Source organism: Ascaphus truei, chromosome 1 (genome assembly GCF_040206685.1).
Source record: "Ascaphus truei isolate aAscTru1 chromosome 1, aAscTru1.hap1, whole genome shotgun sequence".
Classification (NCBI taxonomy): domain Eukaryota; kingdom Metazoa; phylum Chordata; class Amphibia; order Anura; family Ascaphidae; genus Ascaphus; species Ascaphus truei.
Window position 1 is genome coordinate 247,332,178 of NC_134483.1, and position 19,780 is coordinate 247,351,957.

Sequence of the window (19,780 nt, forward strand, 5' to 3'; positions counted from 1 at the left end):
AACAGAAAGCGTTGTATGGCCTTAAGAGTGTAACTGACAATTCTCCAGCTTGGCGAACAAATGGTTTTCCCTTAGGCGTAGAAGTACCTGTTTGACATGGGCGACATGTTCCTGTGAAGACTTTTAAAAAATCATTTTGTCATCCAAATAGACAATAAGAAATTGGTTAAGCAGGTCTCTGAATATCTCATTAACGAAGTCTTGAAATATGGCAGGGGCATTGCAGAGGCTGAAAGGCATGATGAGGTATTCATAGTGGCCATCTCGTGTATTGAAAGCTGTTTACCATTTGTCTCCCTGGCGAATTCTCACCAAATTGTAGGCCCAACGCAGATCCAATATGGTGAAGATGGTGGCCCCTTGGAGGCAGACAAAGAGCTCTGAAATCAATGGTAAGGGATAACGATTCTTGATGGTGATCTTGTTAAGACCTCTATAATTGATACAGGGTCATAGAGATCCATCCTTTTTTTCATACAGAATGCCTGCTCCGGCTGGGGAAGAAGATTTCCGAATAAAGCCCTTTTGAAGATTTTCATGAATGTACACTGGCGACACAGTTTATTACACTGCGGCCAGATCCGCAAGCCGGGAGATTTCCCGGCTTGCTAGTGGCCGCCCCTCGGCGTGCCGCGCGTCATAGACGCGCGGTCACGCGTCTTCGGGAGTGTGCGCCCCCTGCACGCGCGTCCAGGGGCTCCCCGAGGGAGCCCTGGTGTCCCGCGATCGCGGGACAGCGGCAGGGGGTTCCGGGGGACCCGGCGGACCCGGCAGCGGTAGGGAGAGCGCCCCGATCGGAGGGCGCTCTTCCGCTGCTTCGGCGCGCGCCCGTCACTCTCGGGCGCGCGCCAGGCTACTGCTGCGGCACAGAACGGGCAAATGCTCGAATAAACTGTGCCGCAGCAGTACTTGGCTTAAGTCTCTGGAAGGGAAAGTGGATATAAGCTTCCCCTAGGTGGTACTGAACCGGTTAGTAGGTCAATAGGACAATCGAAAGAGCAATGAGAGGGCAGAACCTCTGATCGTGCTTTATCAAAAACATCGTGGAATTCGGAGTAAACCTCAGGTAACGTTATGTTCTCTTCTTTAGGGGCAGCCGCCCCGCATATACATTTTGACACATGTAGCAATTCTTAGAACAAGAAGCACTCCACAGGACAGGTTCCTTGTCAGTCCCATCAATACGTGGATTGTGAAGTTGGAGCCATGGAAGGCAGAGAATCACGTCAACTGATGGAGTATGAATGGCATCATGCTGGATCTCTTCCATATTGTCCTCACCCATATGTAAACGAAAGAGAGTGGTCTCACAGAAGATGAAAGCTGGTTACAGTGGTTGACCATCAATTGCTTCCAACCATACAGGGCATTTCTTGCGGACGAGGGGATGTTATTCCTCTCAGCGAAGCCCTGGTCAATGAAGTTGCCTCCCGACGTGGAATCCACAAATGCGAAAGTGGTGGTGTGGAAGTTCTCGTCAGTCAGCGTAACAGGTACAAGGATCCTGCTTGGCAATGGTTTCTCTTTGGTAGCGGAGGTAGAAAGTGTTCCCAATGTTATTCCCCTGGACCTCATTGGGAGCTGGAGTTTCCCGAATTGTGGGGACAATTGAGAACCTGATGTCAGGGATTGCCACAATATAGGCAGAGTCCAGCGTTGCATCTGCCCTGTTTCTCACAGGAAGACAACATGTTGCCACTAAGTTGCATGGGTTCTGGGATATCTGCCGAAAGAGTTTCAGGTGTCCAGCATGGAGAGAAAGGGCTAACAGAGTGAGCTGCCGGTGACGGGATCTTTCAGACGTCCTCTCCTGCAGTCGTTGATCAACGCGGATACATATGGCGATGAGTTCTTCGAGATCGGTAGGGCGTTCATGTGCAGCGAGCTCATCCTTTAAAATGTCAGAACTTGCCAGAAGGCGGCTGACAACGCCTCGTTATTCCATCCGGTCTCGGCGGCAATAGTGCGGAACTCCAGAGCGTATCTAGCCATGGATCGATTTCCCTGGGAAATGTGAAAAAGAGAAGAGGCGGCAGTTACCTTGCGACCAGGCGTATCAAAGACTGCGGAATTCCTGTGTAAACCATCCGATATCCTGAGTGAGGTCCGATCTTCGTTCCAAGATGGGAGAGGCCCAGGCCAGGGCATCATTGGTAAGCAGCGATATGACGTACGCCACCTTGGATCTTTGAGAAATGAATCGAGAAGGCATTAATTCAAACTGTATGAAGCATTGATTCAAAAAGCCCCGGCACCCATGGGGGTCACCACTATAACGGTTGGGTGTTGGAAGTCGGGGTTCTGATGTAGAGGTCATGGACATAGCATCTGGAATTGCAGAAGAAGGCCCAGAGGGACAGGACTAGGAAGAGGGGCTTGCACCTGGTCAGTAAGAGACATGAGGTTCTGCTGCAATAAGTCCATACGACGGTTATTCTGTTCTAGTTATTTCTCAATTTTGGAGAACATGCTGGCGTGCGTGATCAAGACTTGCCCCATCTCAACGGTGTCCATATTTGTGGGGCTGAGCATACTGTAATGGAGTGCTCACCAGAAACAAGGCGTGACTGCGAGGCCGAGGTGGGGATAGATATACAACACCAACTCACAGCCGTGTGGCTGCATCTGGAGTGTAGATTGGTCGAGGTAGCTGGGTCGGGATTGGAGAGGTAAGGATTGTCAGGGGTACTTGCCGAGGTCAGGGTTGGAGAGGTGCGGAACGTTGGAGGTACTTAGCCGAGGTCAGAATTGGAGAGATGCGGATCGTCGTGGTACTTTGCCGAGGTCAGGATTGGAGAGGTGCAGATCGTCGTTGATAGTCGTGATCAGGAGATTAGAAGAGGGTAGTCAAAAAGAGTAGCCGAGGTCAGGAACAAAGGAGCTAGGAACCGGAGAACAAGACAAGACTGTGGAGGCAAGGGTAGCAGTGAACACTTCGAACAAACAAAAGTTTATGCCCAGCTGAATTGCCAGTGTGACGGCTGAGCATATAAAGGAGACAGGCACCAATCAGGAAGAAGAAGAGTGGAGGCACGTCAGCAGCGTCTGCTGTGATTGGCAGTTCCGGTGCAGGAGACAGGTGTGGAAAGAGTCCGTGATGATGGTGAGTGACGCGGTGCTGGCGCACGCTGACTACGCGCCGTGTCTGCACGCTGCGTGCTGATTATGTAACCGTGTGGGCGCAACCTGGAGGCAGGACCAGATGGCAGTGTATTTACCTCTGCTCGGGATGCGCGCGCGCCCCTAGGATGGTGGCTGATGCCAGGTGGAGGAAGGGGCGCATCACGGATGACGGAAGAAGCGGAGGGCCCAAATAATTATGAAGAAATTAATCAGTAGGAAGTTTTTGAGTTTCGAAACATAGGGCCTCATGCAGTAAGCGGCGATAAGCTGTTTATCGCCATTTTTTCGGCAAATTTGCCCTCCCGATTCAGTAAGCGCCGATAAGTGGGAATTATCCGCAAGTTTTGTCGCCGATAAAAACTTATCGGCAGCCGGCTGCCGATAAGCCACTTATCGGCACTTTTTGAACTCGGTGGAATTCAAGTAGCCCCAAACAGTTTTTCGCTGCTGATCGGCACTCCAGAATGGAGAGTTTTTCGGCAATCCAGCCCGCCAACTAAAGTTGGCAAGTTGGTGGAGGAGAAGCATTGGCAAGGGCGACACTTAGAAAAAATCAGGCCTTTTTCCGGGCTCGGATTGATGCTGGGGGTCTCCGGAGCTGATACCCATTAATACTAGCACCGGAGCCCCCCGGCATGCGTCCGAGGCAGGAAAAATGCATTTAAAGCCCACTTCATTACCTTAGCGGCTAACTGCTAAGGCAATGAAGGGGTTTAACCAACCGTGCCAGGTTTATTGGGGGTAGCGGGGGTGGGTGAAGGGGGTAATTGGCCCTTGTTGTTTGTTTAGGGCTTGCGGGGGGTTGCGGGTTCGCTTAACCCCTTCACGACCGTAGCAGTTAATACCGCTACGGTCATGAAGGGGTTAAGGCCTCCCGCAAGCCCTAAACAACCACCGTTGGGGCTAATACCCCCTTCACCCACACCCACTACCCACAATAAAAATCAATCACACACTGCAGCCCCACACTAAATATATAAATAAATATATCTAAATAAATAAATGAATATAAATAAATAAATAGATATAGATATATATATATATATATAACCCCAACAACCCCTATGACCCTAACATACACATATATGCACATCAATGATACTATAGGCCGGCGGGGGCCCTCGGGTGTTACCCGCAGGCCTGCAGTACCAATTATGTGCCCCCCCCTAAATTAATGTCAAAACACATACATACTTATAAATAAATACCACCCCCCCTAACACATACAGTATAGTAATGGCCACAATTACTATTATCCACAAATGGATAATAGTGAATGTTCCCATTTTAAATACATAAACACCAATCAATACATTAAATACATGTAGTACTCACCCATGTCCGGCTGCCACAATGAAGGCCATCCTCCTCTTCATCCTGCCCATGCCCCCTCCGCTGCTGCAAAACAGACACAAGAATAAAAACATCCAATGTAATGTTCCCTAACCCCTTAATCACCATAGCGGTTAGTAACCGCTACAGTCATTAAGGGGTTAACCCACCCTCACCCACCACTCGGGACGTCTACATACCCTCCCACACTAACCCCCCACCCCGTGAGGCCTAACCACCCTCACTCACTACCCACAAGGGAGGCCTACCCACATACCGTTGGGGAAAATACCTCCCCCCCACCCCAAGTACCCACAATAAAAACAATACACAGCCCCACAATAAGCATCATTCTATTTATTAAATACATTACCCACCCCCTGTGCCCCCCCATAAATGATTTATCCTTTTACATACAGGGTTCATAACACAGCCCCACGCGAGTCCCTGGCGGGCTGGCGGGGCACCTGACAGACCAACAGAGTACCAGCAGCTCATTTCAAACAGGTTCTGGAGGCCTGTTGGTGGGTCCCGCCAAGCGCCATTGCCCCCAAGTGTTCTCCTTGGGTCACCGTGGGCCACAATTGGGCCCCACGGTAGGCCCGTGGATGTCTGGGAGCCCCGGGTCAGACCCACAGGTATCCGCTCGGGCCTCGGGTGGTTCCCACGGGGTCTGGGGAACTCACAAGTGCTCACTACGGGTCCCTGGTGCCCCCACGGATGTGGGAACACCGCTTCATCCCTGCACCCATGGGTCCGCGGTGCCCCCACAGATGTGAGGCCACCCCTTCATCCCCGCAGGTGTCACCCGTGGAACCACCAGCCTGATACCCGTGAGATACCCGAGGAGACCGCAGGTGGTCTCCAGAGGTCTCACGCAGAACCACGGAACAAACCCTGAATGTAAAAAAAATAAACCTGACCTATACATTCAATACATACACTCCCTCCCACCCCCCCAACACCTACAGTACAATAATGTGCAAAATAACTATTATCCAGATAGGGATAATAGATTAATTGCCCGTTATTAAAAACATTAACTAACATATTAAAATAAATAAAGTACTACTGACCTCATCAGTATGAAGTGTCCGTCGCCAGCAACATCCTTGTCTTGCCCACAAAATACATAGCCAATACAAAGCCAATACATTGCAATTACATTCAGATATCAATTAACCCCTTAAACACCTTATCAGATAATAACCGCAAAGGTAATTAAGGGGTTAAGCCACACTGGCCCGATACCCACCCTTCACCCATTCAGTTGTACAGTGGCTTCATCATGCAACTATATATATATATATATATATATATATATATATATATATATACAGAGAGAGAGAGAGAGAGAGAGAGAGAGAGAGAGAGAGAGAGAGAGAGAGAGAGAGAGAGAGAGAGAGAGAGAGAGAGAGAGAGAGAGAGAGAGAGAGAGAGAGAGAGAGAGAGAGAGAGAGAGAGAGAGAGAGAGAGAGAGAGAGAGAGAGAGAGATACACACACATGATGAACCAATATACAAATAAATGTAGAAGGGTTATCAAAAACATGCTGTACTACAAATAACACTTCTCCATACAGACACACTACAATAAAATCAATTTCCTTTAATAATCCTATCTCATCTTACAATCAAAATCCTCAAATGCCAATCAAAAAAATCAAATGACAATCAAAACATTGCATTTACATTGTATATATGATGCATACAATCTATGCACCATATACATTCTGCAAATGAATGTTAACAATAACATTCAAAACAAAATACCAATACCTCCAAACAAGTATACTATTTAAACCAATCAAGTAAACATAAATCAATTAGCATTCATTAATGACATCCCTAAACAATTTATGAGAAAAATAGGGTGCTCAAACCCAGGACGACTCCATCCAATTCAACAATGATAAACATTTAACCCTGGAGATACCAGTGGGAGTGGGTGGTAAATAAAGACTTGTAAGTCCTCAAAGACAGTTGTCACACTAAACCATGAAAGTCTAGAGACCATGAAACCCTACTCACGTCATCTCCAGGGATGGTGGACAGGCGTGCCAGCCATGAGGGATCCGGAATCCAGATAGAGACAGAAGGAAAAAACGAATGGCGCACAGCCAGGGAGCCAGGTGTGGAGTAAAACTGCTTCTTTATTGGTGCATGCAGCGAGACAAGTAATCCCCTTGGTGGGACAAAGACAGGAACCTCCTACGCGTTTCGGACCTGGGGGTCCTTTATCAAGGAGTGTGGGATGTGCTGGGATAAGGCACCTTATATACCTGGTTAATGATAGGTAAATTGAAGAAATCTGCGCAAAATTAGCACATTCGCCCCGTGCGCATGCGCGTGACGTCACTCATGGCGCCGCATCCACTACCCGAGGGATTGTGGGTAAGAAGCGCCCATAGTGAATGTCCGCGCATGCTCAGAATGGAGCGTGAGGCCAACAAGGCTTATCCGGTCTGTATGTCTACTCCTGCCCATAGTGACGTCACCGCGGGATTCTAATAGGCCGATACATGTCGCTGCATCACCAATGATAGTGCTGAACAGCCGACATTGCACCAATCACATCAGATCCCCTGCGCTCACACTAAAGGCTATCGTAGTATATAGGACCTGGAATGAAAAATATATAAAACGCTAACTAATACCCCACAGCAGGGACAAATCAATATAATCACATTATTAGATGTAGCTGCTGTAAGTGGTTATACTTATCCATGCCAATCCCACATATAAAAGACATACAGTTTGACATATATCACACCCTAAAAAAACAAACAATCCCCATTATGCATTGAATATGCATTTTGAAACATTGTTCGGAACATGTATTTATAAAAGAATTAAATTAAAAACAAAATATACAAGACTTTTTTGTATGTCTTCTCTTCAATGTCCCCAAGGTTGAGGAAGAACAAATGTATGATACTTTTATACAAGCAATTATTCATTATAAAGCTCTAATTCACTATTAAACAATCTACATAATTGATATAGCATATGCAAGTTGTATTTCCAACTGATGGCGACTTACAGTACTTAGGGCCTCATGCAGTAAGCGACGATTATGTGAAATCGGCAAGCTTATCGATTAGTCATGTTATTGGCGTTTTTCCCTCTCCGTATGCAGTAAGTGCCGAATACATTCAAAATCAACCAGAAAACAAATCCGCCCACTCTCACGATGATGAGCCGATCACACACAGGTGTATCGGCGTGCGTGGCGGGGTGCTGTTAGGTTGCACAATCACAAATCTTGCTGAATCAGGCGAAACAAGCATGTTTTTGATTGCGCGCCATATTTAAAGGCAACGTGTACTGCTAATCATTCTCTGTGTTGTTGGGAGTGAGAGAGAGAGAGAGACGCACAGAGCTGGACGATTGAACATTTGCATATTGACTGAGAGACTTGTTGTGTATTGGGTGAGCTTTGTCCTTTGTTGTTTTGTTTACATCTTTGTCTTGTTTTATATGTGGAAGTGGGTCGTGTGATTGCCTGTACATTTATTGTCTGTTTTTTGTGAGTGCTGGAAGTATGCCCGCAAAGCGTGGGAAGAGTGATGCTGGTGGGAGTGGGAGTGCTACTCGTGGGAGTACGCGTCGGAGTGAACGTACTGTTCAGGGGAGTGATGTTGCTGGTGCACCGAGTGGTGTTGCTGGGAGTGGGAGTGCTGTTGCTGGGAGTGGGAGTGCTGTTGCTGGGAGTGGGAGTGCTGTTGCTGGGAGTGGGAGTGCTGTTGCTGGGAGTGGGAGTGCTGTTGCTGGGAGTGGGAGTGCTGTTGCTGGGAGTGGGAGTGCTGGTGCTAGGAGTGGGAGTGCTGGTGCTAGGAGTGTGAGTGCTGGTGCTAGGAGTGTGAGTGCTGGTGCTAGGAGTGGGAGTGCTGGTGCTGGGAGTGCTGCTGGTGGCGCAGTTGCTGATGGGGTGTCTGGTGGTGGCGTGCTTGCTGGTGGCCAGCTTTTGGAGGCTCTTCCATTGGAAGAAGAAGAGTCCAGTCAGCACCAGCCAAGCTCTGACCCTAAACCTGCTCGGAAAAAACGTGTGGAGAAGCCACGTAATCCTCGCTTCAATGACCAGGAAAATAGGGCTCTTGTCACTGGCATTCTGGAGCACTATGACAGTATATATGGACATTTAGTAGGTAAGTGTAACTTTACATTTATTATTCAAATACATGTGATCCTAGGTCATCTGAGTTTTGTTCATATGCAAATATGGGTACACAATATCTTTCTATGTTCATTAGTGTGGAAACACAGCTTTTTATCATGCCTTACAAGGACAAATAAACACAGGCGGTCAATTTGCCAGAACTGCATACAATATGAATGCAACCTTGCTTACATGTATAGGTTTAGTAGTGAATGCTCATGTGCTGCACATATTACACATAAAACAGCATGTTTGCTATCACTTGGAACAGCTAGCAGTGTAGGAAACTGGTGCTTATATTATTATTCATTTACCTCATATCTTTTATATGTTTTTCAAGGGCGGACAAGTGCAGCAAGCAAAAAAGAAATGTGGGACACAATAGTCATTGGTGTCAATGCCTGTGGGAATAGTGTCAGGGACAAGTATCATTGTCGGAAAAGATTTGATGATATTAGGTCCAAATTGAAAAAGAAAATACAAGACCAACGCGTGCATGCTACTGGCACTGGAGGTGGGCCCACACCACAACGTCTCATATTGACTCCATTGGAGGAGCTGCTTCGGCCAAAATTACTTACCGTCGTCGTGGAAGGCTTGGCTGGTGACCGTGACATTGGAATTTATCCGTCACAATTTCCAGCAGGTGATAAATATTACTGTACTAGGCGTGTCGTTGCTTACAGTTATTTTGCATATTTACACTGCTTTTTATACTGTCTTCACAATATAAGCATACCTGCATCTATATATGTATATGTCTGATTCTGTATATATATATCTCAAAATAGACATATATGTAGTAGTCCTACTAAAAGCAGTAACTAATATAGCACGTGCCATTGCGTGCTCATTTACATGTGAATTCCCAAAATGCATAGCTGCAGTGGAAGCAATTGATGGTGGGCGAAGATGGGGAACAACAGGGTAGTACACGTGTAACACATGTTCATGAGAAATTATTAGTAGCTACAGGTACAGAACAGAAATATGTATCATATTATTGTGTATTTTATTGATTTTACTCCGACAAACATGACATTACTGCCTATTTTAAGCATGCATCAAAGAAATTGCATGTAACGGCCTACAAACATCACTGGCACTAACACATCTATAGTTGCTTATGAAAAGGTCCATTTTTGCTTTATGTCATATACAGACAGCATAATGAGGCACACGTATCATATGTTATGTCATTGTTTTCATAACTTAAACACTGCAGATGACTACTTAGCTCATCTACCATTGTGTTAAAGCAGCTGCAATTAATATCTCATCACAGCATACACTTCAACAGAGGGGGTGGGGTTCAGCACACACACTAATTACAGCCTCATTTCACGGTCAACTTAGTTCACACCATTTGCACCTGTTTCAAGTCATTGAAAGGTGTGGCTGATTAGGCTTTTTGGGGAAGGGAATACCTTTCTTACAACCTGAATAGCACAACTGAAGTTAATCACACTCATTGGAAAGCTTAACTCTAGCTACTAAATGCCCCAACAACTCATTACTTATCAAAGCGTACGTCACACATTAGTTCACTCATATCTATAGTTGAACTACTATGAAAGACACATTATCACACACTGCATGTGTTGTCTTGTTGAGTCACAGCCACATTCAGGTGTGCCACATCTTCGATTAATGTACCACACATATCCTCTACCAAAAACAACACTTTTTGCAATATGACCACCTTCATGATAACCATTGTGAATGGTCATCTCATGATAGTTATGTACATTATGATACTGATATCACTACACAACATATGATTTTTATGTACTCATTTAATCTATTTATCCTCACGCATTACTGCAGAAACATAGTATGTTGTATGTTAGGGAACTCAAAAATTCTAAGTACACAGGCATGTACAGTGTTATTACAACTATTTATGTTCACTTTCACACACATTTTCGGTTAAGGAACTGATGTTGTTAGTTAATCATAAATACAGAACATACAATAAGTGTTTGTTCAATATTTACACATGTAAATGTAAAACTTATGTTATTGTTATATATAGTTGCCCCTGGAGGACATGTGTCACCTGAGATGGAACAAGTGTCTTCACCTGGGTCAGCCAGCTCAACACTACTAGAAGGTGAGTGTATCATTTGCTGGCCATATAATATGTGCTCTTCTATATGTTATGTTGTCATGTGCATTATTTGTTTTGCACATCTTCTTTAAATAGGATTACTTAGTGTCAGTGAAAATTAAGTGTAAGGCAACATGTATTGTGTTAGTGATGTTAATTATCATGTAGGACTTCTGAGTTTAGAGCAACTTTTCATTCATTCATATTTCATACTGAGTCCAAACATTATTCGTAAGTCAAGGTAGTTTTTAATGAGGTTATAAAACGTATGCTAACATGTTAGGTGTTACTTAGGACACAGTACAATTACATAGTAACACAGCATACATTAACATGCCATTTAATAATGTGTACATTTCTTTTTAGAACATCATGGTGATGAGGATGATGAGTATGATGAGGATGACGCCACAGAAGAGACTGAAATACAATCATGTGACCATGAAGAGGTGCCAATAGAAACTGTTGTACCGCCAAATCGTCCATCAACTTCCACATACGATGCAATTGTAGCTTCAGAGGGAAAAATAGTGGACGCAGAAAATCGTCGCCATTCAGACATGATGACAGTGCTGGAAAGGATGATTGGACTGCAGGAAGAAACAGTATCACAATTGGCACATCTCCACAGAGTCTTCATTGAAGTGCCTAAACAGTTGCAAAAAATCAACACCTCATTCGAAGCATTAGTTGTTCAGCAAACACAAGCTAATTACTGGAGAATGACTAATGTACCACAATTCAACACCTCCCAGCCAGGATCTGTTCATGCAGGTCAGTTTTCACCACATTCATCTGAGATTCATTCACCAGGCCCAAATGTTACCGGTCAAGTAGCAGACATTGCTGTGCAGGTTCCTGATGACATCCTACCGCTGCCATCTCTACAAATTCAGCAGCAGACACCTACAAAGGAGGCGACAAAAACAAAACAAGACACACATGAAACAGACCAACCATCACTTGTGCAGTGTCTACCAACTTGCTCACATGTGTCACTGGGCACAAGCCCTGTCCGTGAACAGTCACTACCCAAAAGCCCTGTAGGTGAGTCGCTGCCCAAAAGCCCTGTAGGTGAATCGCTGCCCAAAAGCCCTGTAGGTGAATCGCTGCCCAAAAGCCCTGTAGGTGAATCACTGCCCACAAGCCCTGTAGGTGAGTCACTGGCCACAAGCCCTGTAGGTGAATCACTGCCCACAAGCCCTGTAGGTGAGTCACTGGCCACAAGCCCTGTAGGTGAGTCACTGGCCACAAGCCCCGTAGGTGAACAGTCACTGGCCACAAGCCCTGCCCGTGAAGTGCCAGAGGCCACTCAAAGTGGCTCTGTTGTGCCTAAAGTTGGTGGCAAAAGAAAAAGGATAATTCAAGAGACAACAAGCAGGCCTGTTACTCGCTCGCAAAAGGAACAAAAAAAATAAATGTTATAATTCAGAAAATATGTGTTTGGCCTTGTTTTGTTGACTTCAGATTATCTAATTACTATTGTATGTATGCTGAAGACTGTGTTGTTTCCAAACTTTCAACTATGTTCTTGTACACGTGAAGTTTTGGAAATGTTAACACTCATAATTAATTGTGTTATAAATATTTATGTTGTAATCGTCTGTTCAGTAATGGTCCACCAGGAGCCAGTTGCTAAGTTTAGAGAAGCTGCCATTGACTTTGCAGCAAAACATTGCATTTGGGTGTGTTAATTGATGTAAGAATTGCATATGCATATTAGTCACATGCAATTATTAAAACACCTAAGTAAGTGCAAACATCTTTCTTGTACGTGTACAGCAGGATTATGTGTAAATTATTACTTACCTTTGCCTTGCTTGGCCATTGTAATTTTGTCCTTTAATCAGTTGTGTGTTCGTTTCTATAACATCTCAGAATGTATAATAATATATATACACACACACACACACACACACACACACACACACACACTGAGTGAGTGTGAGTGTGTGAGTGTGTATATATATATATGTATATGTGTATATATATATGTATATATGTGTATATATATATATGTATATATGTGTATATATATATGTATATATGTGTATATGTGTATATATATATGTATATATGTATATATATATGTATATATGTGTATATATATATGTATATATGTGTATATGTGTGTATATATATATATATATATATATATATATATATATATATATATATATATATATATATATATATATATATATATATAGTACTATATAAACTGGTATACACAAACTAATACACTTCATGCTTCCTTGTGAAAGCACACTATTTTAATAATACAGGCCTAATGTTTGAGAAATATCCTAAGTATGAGACTCTAACAGTATTGTGCTTAAACAAATGTTTATTACTTAATTCAATCATGTTTCTCACCATTTAAATAGGTTTCATACAAGGTATACTTAATGCCATCAATGTTGTGTGTACTCCTGCAATATAAAAAAAAAAACATATTATATATAAATATATATATATTTTTATAAGAGATATATTTATATATATATATATATATATATATATATATATATATATATATATATATATACACACGTATTTAAACTCATGCAGACAGGGAGTTAACCAGACTTTCACATACACACAGAAATGTAAGCGGGGAAAAAACATTTCTTTTTGCAGGTGTGTTTTTACTGATATGCCTGGCTAAGAAATATTTTCACACACTGGTTTTTGTTAGTTTTCAAAAAAACACTATGTGAACGCATTCACAGTCTAGGGATGTTTTTCACAAACGAGATAAAAGAAGGAGAAATGTTTCTCCCACAGTCCCATATCACGAACCACAACTGTTAACCCAATTAGACAAACAAATCCAATTGGCGTTTGAAATAAGGAGTCAAAGTAGTTACTTTTGTTGACCTTGACAAGGAAAAACAGGAGTTTGTTAGCCATTCAGCACATTCATTTTGATGAGCAAATAACACAGACCTGCACACAGCTTTTGTGCTACTCAGACATGGCTGATGAATTCGTTAACAATATTAATCCCCTTTTAGGGTATAAGTACATGATCTGTGAAGCCATCTTGAACAGTCGCGGACAGAAAGCAAGCACACGCCAAATCGATGATTTCATTCGAGCAAAATATCCTTATTACCAAGACCGTAAGCATGCACGGAATTTTAATTCCTCAATAAGATTCACTTTATCAAGTAATGACTTTTTTGAACGTGACCAGGATAAGCTACAACACACCTATGGTTTCTGGAAGATTGCCCCGGAAAAACAATTTATCCTGAAAGACGGCACTTATATTGTCGTGAAAGGCATATTTATTCCTAATGGCAATAGCAATGTATCCGCTACTACTGATCCGTTTGAATCGATACGTGCTGCAATATCTGCAGCCTCCATTCCTGAAACCCACATTGTACAAGAACAAAAGTACTATGATTATGTACCAAGCCTTTCAGCTGAAATTGCATTGGAATGGGAACCGGAAGAAATGAACCTACCTCCCGACCAATTATTTGAAGAAAGCAGTGGCGATTCCTATGAGCGCATCCTGGAGGAGATATGTGCCATACTGGATTCAGCGGTTGGGTTAAGCGTGGATGAAAATGGCTTGCATTTCTGGAGCGACCAGTTGCAGCCAGGCGAAGAGTTAATTCTAGAAGAATGGTAAATATAACAATCGTTATGCGTTGACTCTGCGTTTAAATTTTTTTTTTTTTTGTAACCACCATTTTCACTTTCAATGCGTGGATACAGCGTAACATTGCAGACTGCATAACATGTAGCGATCACAAACAAATTGTTTCCTAATACAATATAGTAGGACCTGAAAGAGTAGTACACATTGCTGACGGAATAAATATACGTACTTTCCTATCCCTTTAAACATATTAGCAACATTTTACCATTACTCTAACACATACCTGTTTTGTTATCATGCAACATCTACAACATTGAAAACCGGGTCCACCACGTATGACGTGGGACCCTTGTCATGGGCCAAGGCGTCCTTAAAAAGGATTAGTGATGTAAGTCCCGCCCCCAAGCGACATGCGCGCCTCAAAGCCTATTGGCTGTCATGTTTTGTTATAGTAACGGTAACTGCAGTGTGTGATGCGTGCGGCTCAGTGTTTGTAGGCGTACCCTGGGCGTTAGCCGAATGTTAATTGAGTGGGAGGAGTGTTAGCGTGCGTTTCACGCTGGCTTAACATGACGTCACACGTATTGCATTTGCGCATTGTGTTATCGGCCGTGCTTTCTGTTCAAACACGTCTGTTTAAAAAGAATACAGATGTACTCGTTTAGAACGAATGTAGTTTCGTCTTCATTGTATTTGAAATAAAGATGTTATGTTTACTGGTATTTTCAACATGTATTGAACGCACAACGTACGCTTTGTTTTGCGCATGCGCTAACAGTTAGTGGAGCCAAGCGTGAAGTGCGTGCGCACACAAAGATGTGCGCGCACATCTTTCAGTATACAGGCAACGTTCACTTCTTATACATAGTTATGCCTGCTACAAATTTAAAGAAACATTACATACTGATGAACAGTTTTACTTCTAACATATAAGTGACTGACGTGTGTATCTACACAATCATATAGAGCTGCGTAACGCGTTGTCACGGATGCATATCTAGTAAGGTGCCATCTTTGACCATCATGTGTTTGCTGTATTTCAGAGATGTCGGGGAAGATACAATCGGATCAATGTATGATTTCAGAAGAGTCTACCTTTATATGAGATGATTGTGAGGAGGAGCCACCGACTACTATACTACATATGGAACTAATTTTATATTGCTTGCAGCGCTTATTAACAAACAATTAAAAATGTGATACCCTTATGCCTATATTGCATAAGCACTTAATTAACATAATGATGTTGCAAAAGAGTGCCTCATGAATTTTTATTGAGTGTTCTTTAATGACTACTAACATTTTATGACATGGTGTGTTTTATATATAACAACCATTCCCACTCTGCTAACACATTTGTGTATTCTAATATGTAATGGAACGTATGACTGTCGAAACTATGTAACAATAATAATAATAATATGAGCATGTTCATGTATAGGGCTGCTAGTTGTACGCAGCGATTTACAGACACATGTTTCAGCCTGAGGTCCCTGGCCCGTGGAACGTACAAATGTTTTTTTGCCGCATGAGGCACAGGGAGATAAAGTGACTTGGCCAAGGTCACAAGGAGCCCACACCGGGAATTGAACCAGACTCCCCTGCTTCAAACTATCAGTGCCAGTGTGTGTCTTTACTCACTGAGCCACTCCTTCTCCCAATGTAAAGGACACTTACAACCAAGTAGCCATTTATTTTTAAAATCTCTTGTTACATGGGTATGTAGATAAAATGGTTTGGGACTGTAGCAAATAATGTTATTGGCCAGATGTTGTGGTCCCCTACAATGCATGATGTTCTGAATATGACATCACCATCATGTTATGAAGTACGTTTCTGTGTATATTTCATTAACCTAACTAACTATAGTTTACTGTGTTTATTAATCGTTTAGAAATACATAGTATAGTCAATATGATGATATAAGCTACCATAATAAAGCTGGTGTTATCATTTGTCGGTGTTATACATGGATCCTACACCAATTGATAGAGACACAAACAGTTGTCTTAAAAAGTGTGTCTATGCTAGTGATGAATGTGCTCCCGTAAGTAAACAAATAAGTACAGTTATCCCCTTTTCTCCAACCACCTCTATATTACATGAATGGAAATTATAAGGAAACATACATAAAATGTGATGAAATGTGAGTAATCATTTTGTAATACAATGCACATGAAAGCTCAAGAGTAGCTAAATGCATATACATGATACAGAAAGTACATATATGTAACATTTGTGTTTAAACCAATATGTTGGGTTTTTAGTTCCAATAATTATAGGAAGATTGAGGTAGCCACATCTTATGAGAGATGTCAGCAAATATACATACCATGATCAGTCATACTGGAGATATACCTATAATGCAAAGGAACAATATATAAATTGCAAACATTGACATGCCATCTTCAGTACCGTAAACAACACAGCAAAGTGTGTATTTGGTGTTAAATGTACAACACCATGTATATTTCATGACATTCAAAATGTAAATCAGCCTGGTGTACACATCATATGGATGTACATGTTACACTGCACCAATAACATTGTATGTAAGCATACTAGAAGCATGAATGATTATGGGCATAATATGTGTTTTGTCTTAGCATAAGGAATAACACAATGCTACAATATTATTGCTTTGTTACCCAAGTTGTATTCACATACACACAACTAAAGTACAATTGAAGAGGGATTCTATAACCTGTGCAACAATAACATACCGGTGCCACATCCCTTTGTGCACACAGCAGAGAAAAGAAAGGTGTGCAACCCATATTCATCTGTGTCCTAACAGAAGGTTATATAAAGAAACATTATTGTTAATATAACATAATTAAACTATAAAAGTAGTACTAGGAACATATGAGTTTGTACTTACAAGAAAAAAATGAATTGATGAGATTCTGTCGTGTCTGGCCACCACTGGCTGTTTGTTCATTTTCAGCAGCTACATGGGTGGGATGCTCGTCTACCAAAGCCTCAGCTAGGTCTGACTGTACATTGTGCCTGAGTGCAACATTGTGCAAAATGCAACAGGCAAGGATAATATCAGACACTTTTTGAGGCTTGTATAGAAGAGCCCCACCAGTTCTGTCCAGACACCTAAACCTGGTCTTGAGTAGGCCAAATGTCCTCTCTATAACAGATCTTGTAGATATATGGGCTGCATTGTACCTGTCCTCTGCTTCAGTTTGAGGGTTTAGCACCGGAGTCAAGAGCCACGGCCTAATTCCGTATCCTGAGTCACCTATAATGAATGGAGCACACATAAGCTGACATTAGTGATCAAATTGTACAATGCCAACATTCCTAAATCAACATGTGTTTTGTGTTAGAACATGTAAATATGTACTCACCCAGCAGCCAACCAGGTTCAAAATGTCCCTCTTCGAACGCATGGAAGACTGAAGAGTTCCTCAGGATAGAGGAATCGTGACTGGAACCAGGGAACTTGGGTACCACATGCATTATCCTCATCGTCGCATCACATACCACCTGTACATTGAGTGAATGGTAGTGCTTCCGATTGCGGTACACATGCTCACTCTGACTAGGTGCAATCAAAGCAACATGTGTGCAATCGATTGCACCCAGCACAGATGGTATCCCTGCTATATTATAAAAGCCAGTCCTGACTTCCAGCCACTCTGTCGCCTCTGTAGGAAAATGAATATAATTCCTAGCGCGTCTATTGAGTGCATAGAGAAACTGGGTCAAGGCCCGCGAGAATGTAGATTGCGAGACCCCGCCCACTATGCCCACAGTTGTCTGGTATGACGCGGAAGCAAGATAATGTAATGAGCACAGCATTTTAACAAGCCCAGGGACTGCACGACCTCTGGCTGTGAAAAAATCTAAATCCCCCCTTATCTCCTCATAAAGAGCTAAGATTGCTGCTGAACTCAAACGATAGCGACTTACAATCTCCTCCTCACTCATCCCATCTAACAGGGTTCTCTCCCTGTACAGACGCGGACGAGGCACAAGTTGTCTCCTCTGTCTTCTCCTCTGATCTCCTGTCCCTCTACCTGTCCCTCGGCCTGTCCCTCTCCCTGTCCCTGTCGTATCCGCGTCACTGTCACTGTCCCTCGGTGTGTCCCTACCTTGCCCTATATGATTCTCTTGATCATCAAGCATGTCATAGAAAAGAATGTTCCTGCGTCTCCTAAACATTCGCAACATTTTGAAATGAGTAGCTGTGAATGAGCAGGTAATGTGCGTCCTTTAAATAGGTATGTGATGATGTCAGGTGACATAGTAAAATGCAAGGTGTTACATTAACATAATAAAGTACTTCTGTGGCAAGCTGTGTGCACTTGTTGTTCTAAGTATTTGTTGTGTGTATTCTGCAGGGAATGATGATATTTGGCAATGATGTGACGTGAAGCTTTGTACAAAGATTGCTTGCAAATAAATAGTTGCATGTGCAATGCATGTAACACTTGTGAACGCAAGAGTCAGTCATGTAATGAGACAAAAAGGCTGAGATTGACGTGGGAAAAGTTTTGTGTAACATGTGTAATTATCCATGTTATTGTGACATGTTGGCAACAATGAATAGTCGTGTGCATATGCATGCATTTGTGTAAGGAGGATAGTTGGTATAGAATGAGTTTACAAGGTGTCCCAATGATGAATTACTGTACATGTGTGTATAAGTTAGGTTGAAGTGCTTGTAATGCAACGGTTACAATGTAAACATGCAATGTGATTGAGCGTCCAATAAGTGACGTCATGAAAATAGGGAGGACCCAAAAGTATATGTAAACATGAGAAGACAGATGTACATGAACGTTTAAAGATGCGTGTCACATTACAAGCATTGTGTAATGTAAAGGAAGATGAATATACTGTGTATGTGTGACATGTGTGACATGTGTGACATCATGTAAATAATTGTCGCTGAGTTGAGTAAAATGTGTGATATGATGTGAGGTTCTCCTTTAAGAGTGTAGTATAGTATTTTCCCTTGCCACATCATCACATGATGAGTAATGTGACCCGCAAATGCTGAAAACATGTAAAAGTCGAATGTTATGCAAATAAGACACGTCAGCTGTGACACAATGCAGGGAATGCCCCCACACTGTAATGCAAATCCCCCTTGTATTGTGAGCAATGAAACGTAAACAGTACTATACTGTTATACGTCCCCGCTCCATTGACTTCCATTGATGTACAGAAGATTTTTTTTTTCTAAGTGCCGTTCCGGCAGCCTTAGCGATCGTTCTCCCGTCCAAAATGCCAACTTTAGTTGGCGGGAGAAATCGGCCATAACATCTCAATTTCGTAGTGCCGATCAGCCCCGATAAGCTGTTTTTTTTTGTTGAATCCAGCCGATTTAAAAAAGTGGCGATCAGTGTCGAAAACAGGCTTATCGGCAGGCGACTGGCCATAACCAAATTATCGGCTCCGAAACCTGGCGATATGAAGCACTT

At 42.7% G+C, this 19,780-nt stretch overlaps 1 protein-coding gene across 1 annotated transcript; it reads left to right on the plus strand.

Moving 5' to 3' along the window:
* Nucleotides 1–1,417: 1,417 nt before the first annotated feature.
* LOC142495166 (uncharacterized) lies at nt 1,418–12,141 on the plus strand. The gene is made up of 3 exons (XM_075600307.1): nt 1,418–1,493; nt 10,649–10,726; nt 11,090–12,141. The coding sequence occupies exons 1-3, from the start codon at nt 1,418–1,420 to the stop codon at nt 12,139–12,141; spliced, it is 1,206 nt and encodes a 401-aa protein (XP_075456422.1).
* The last annotated feature ends 7,639 nt before the right edge of the window (nt 12,142–19,780 follow it).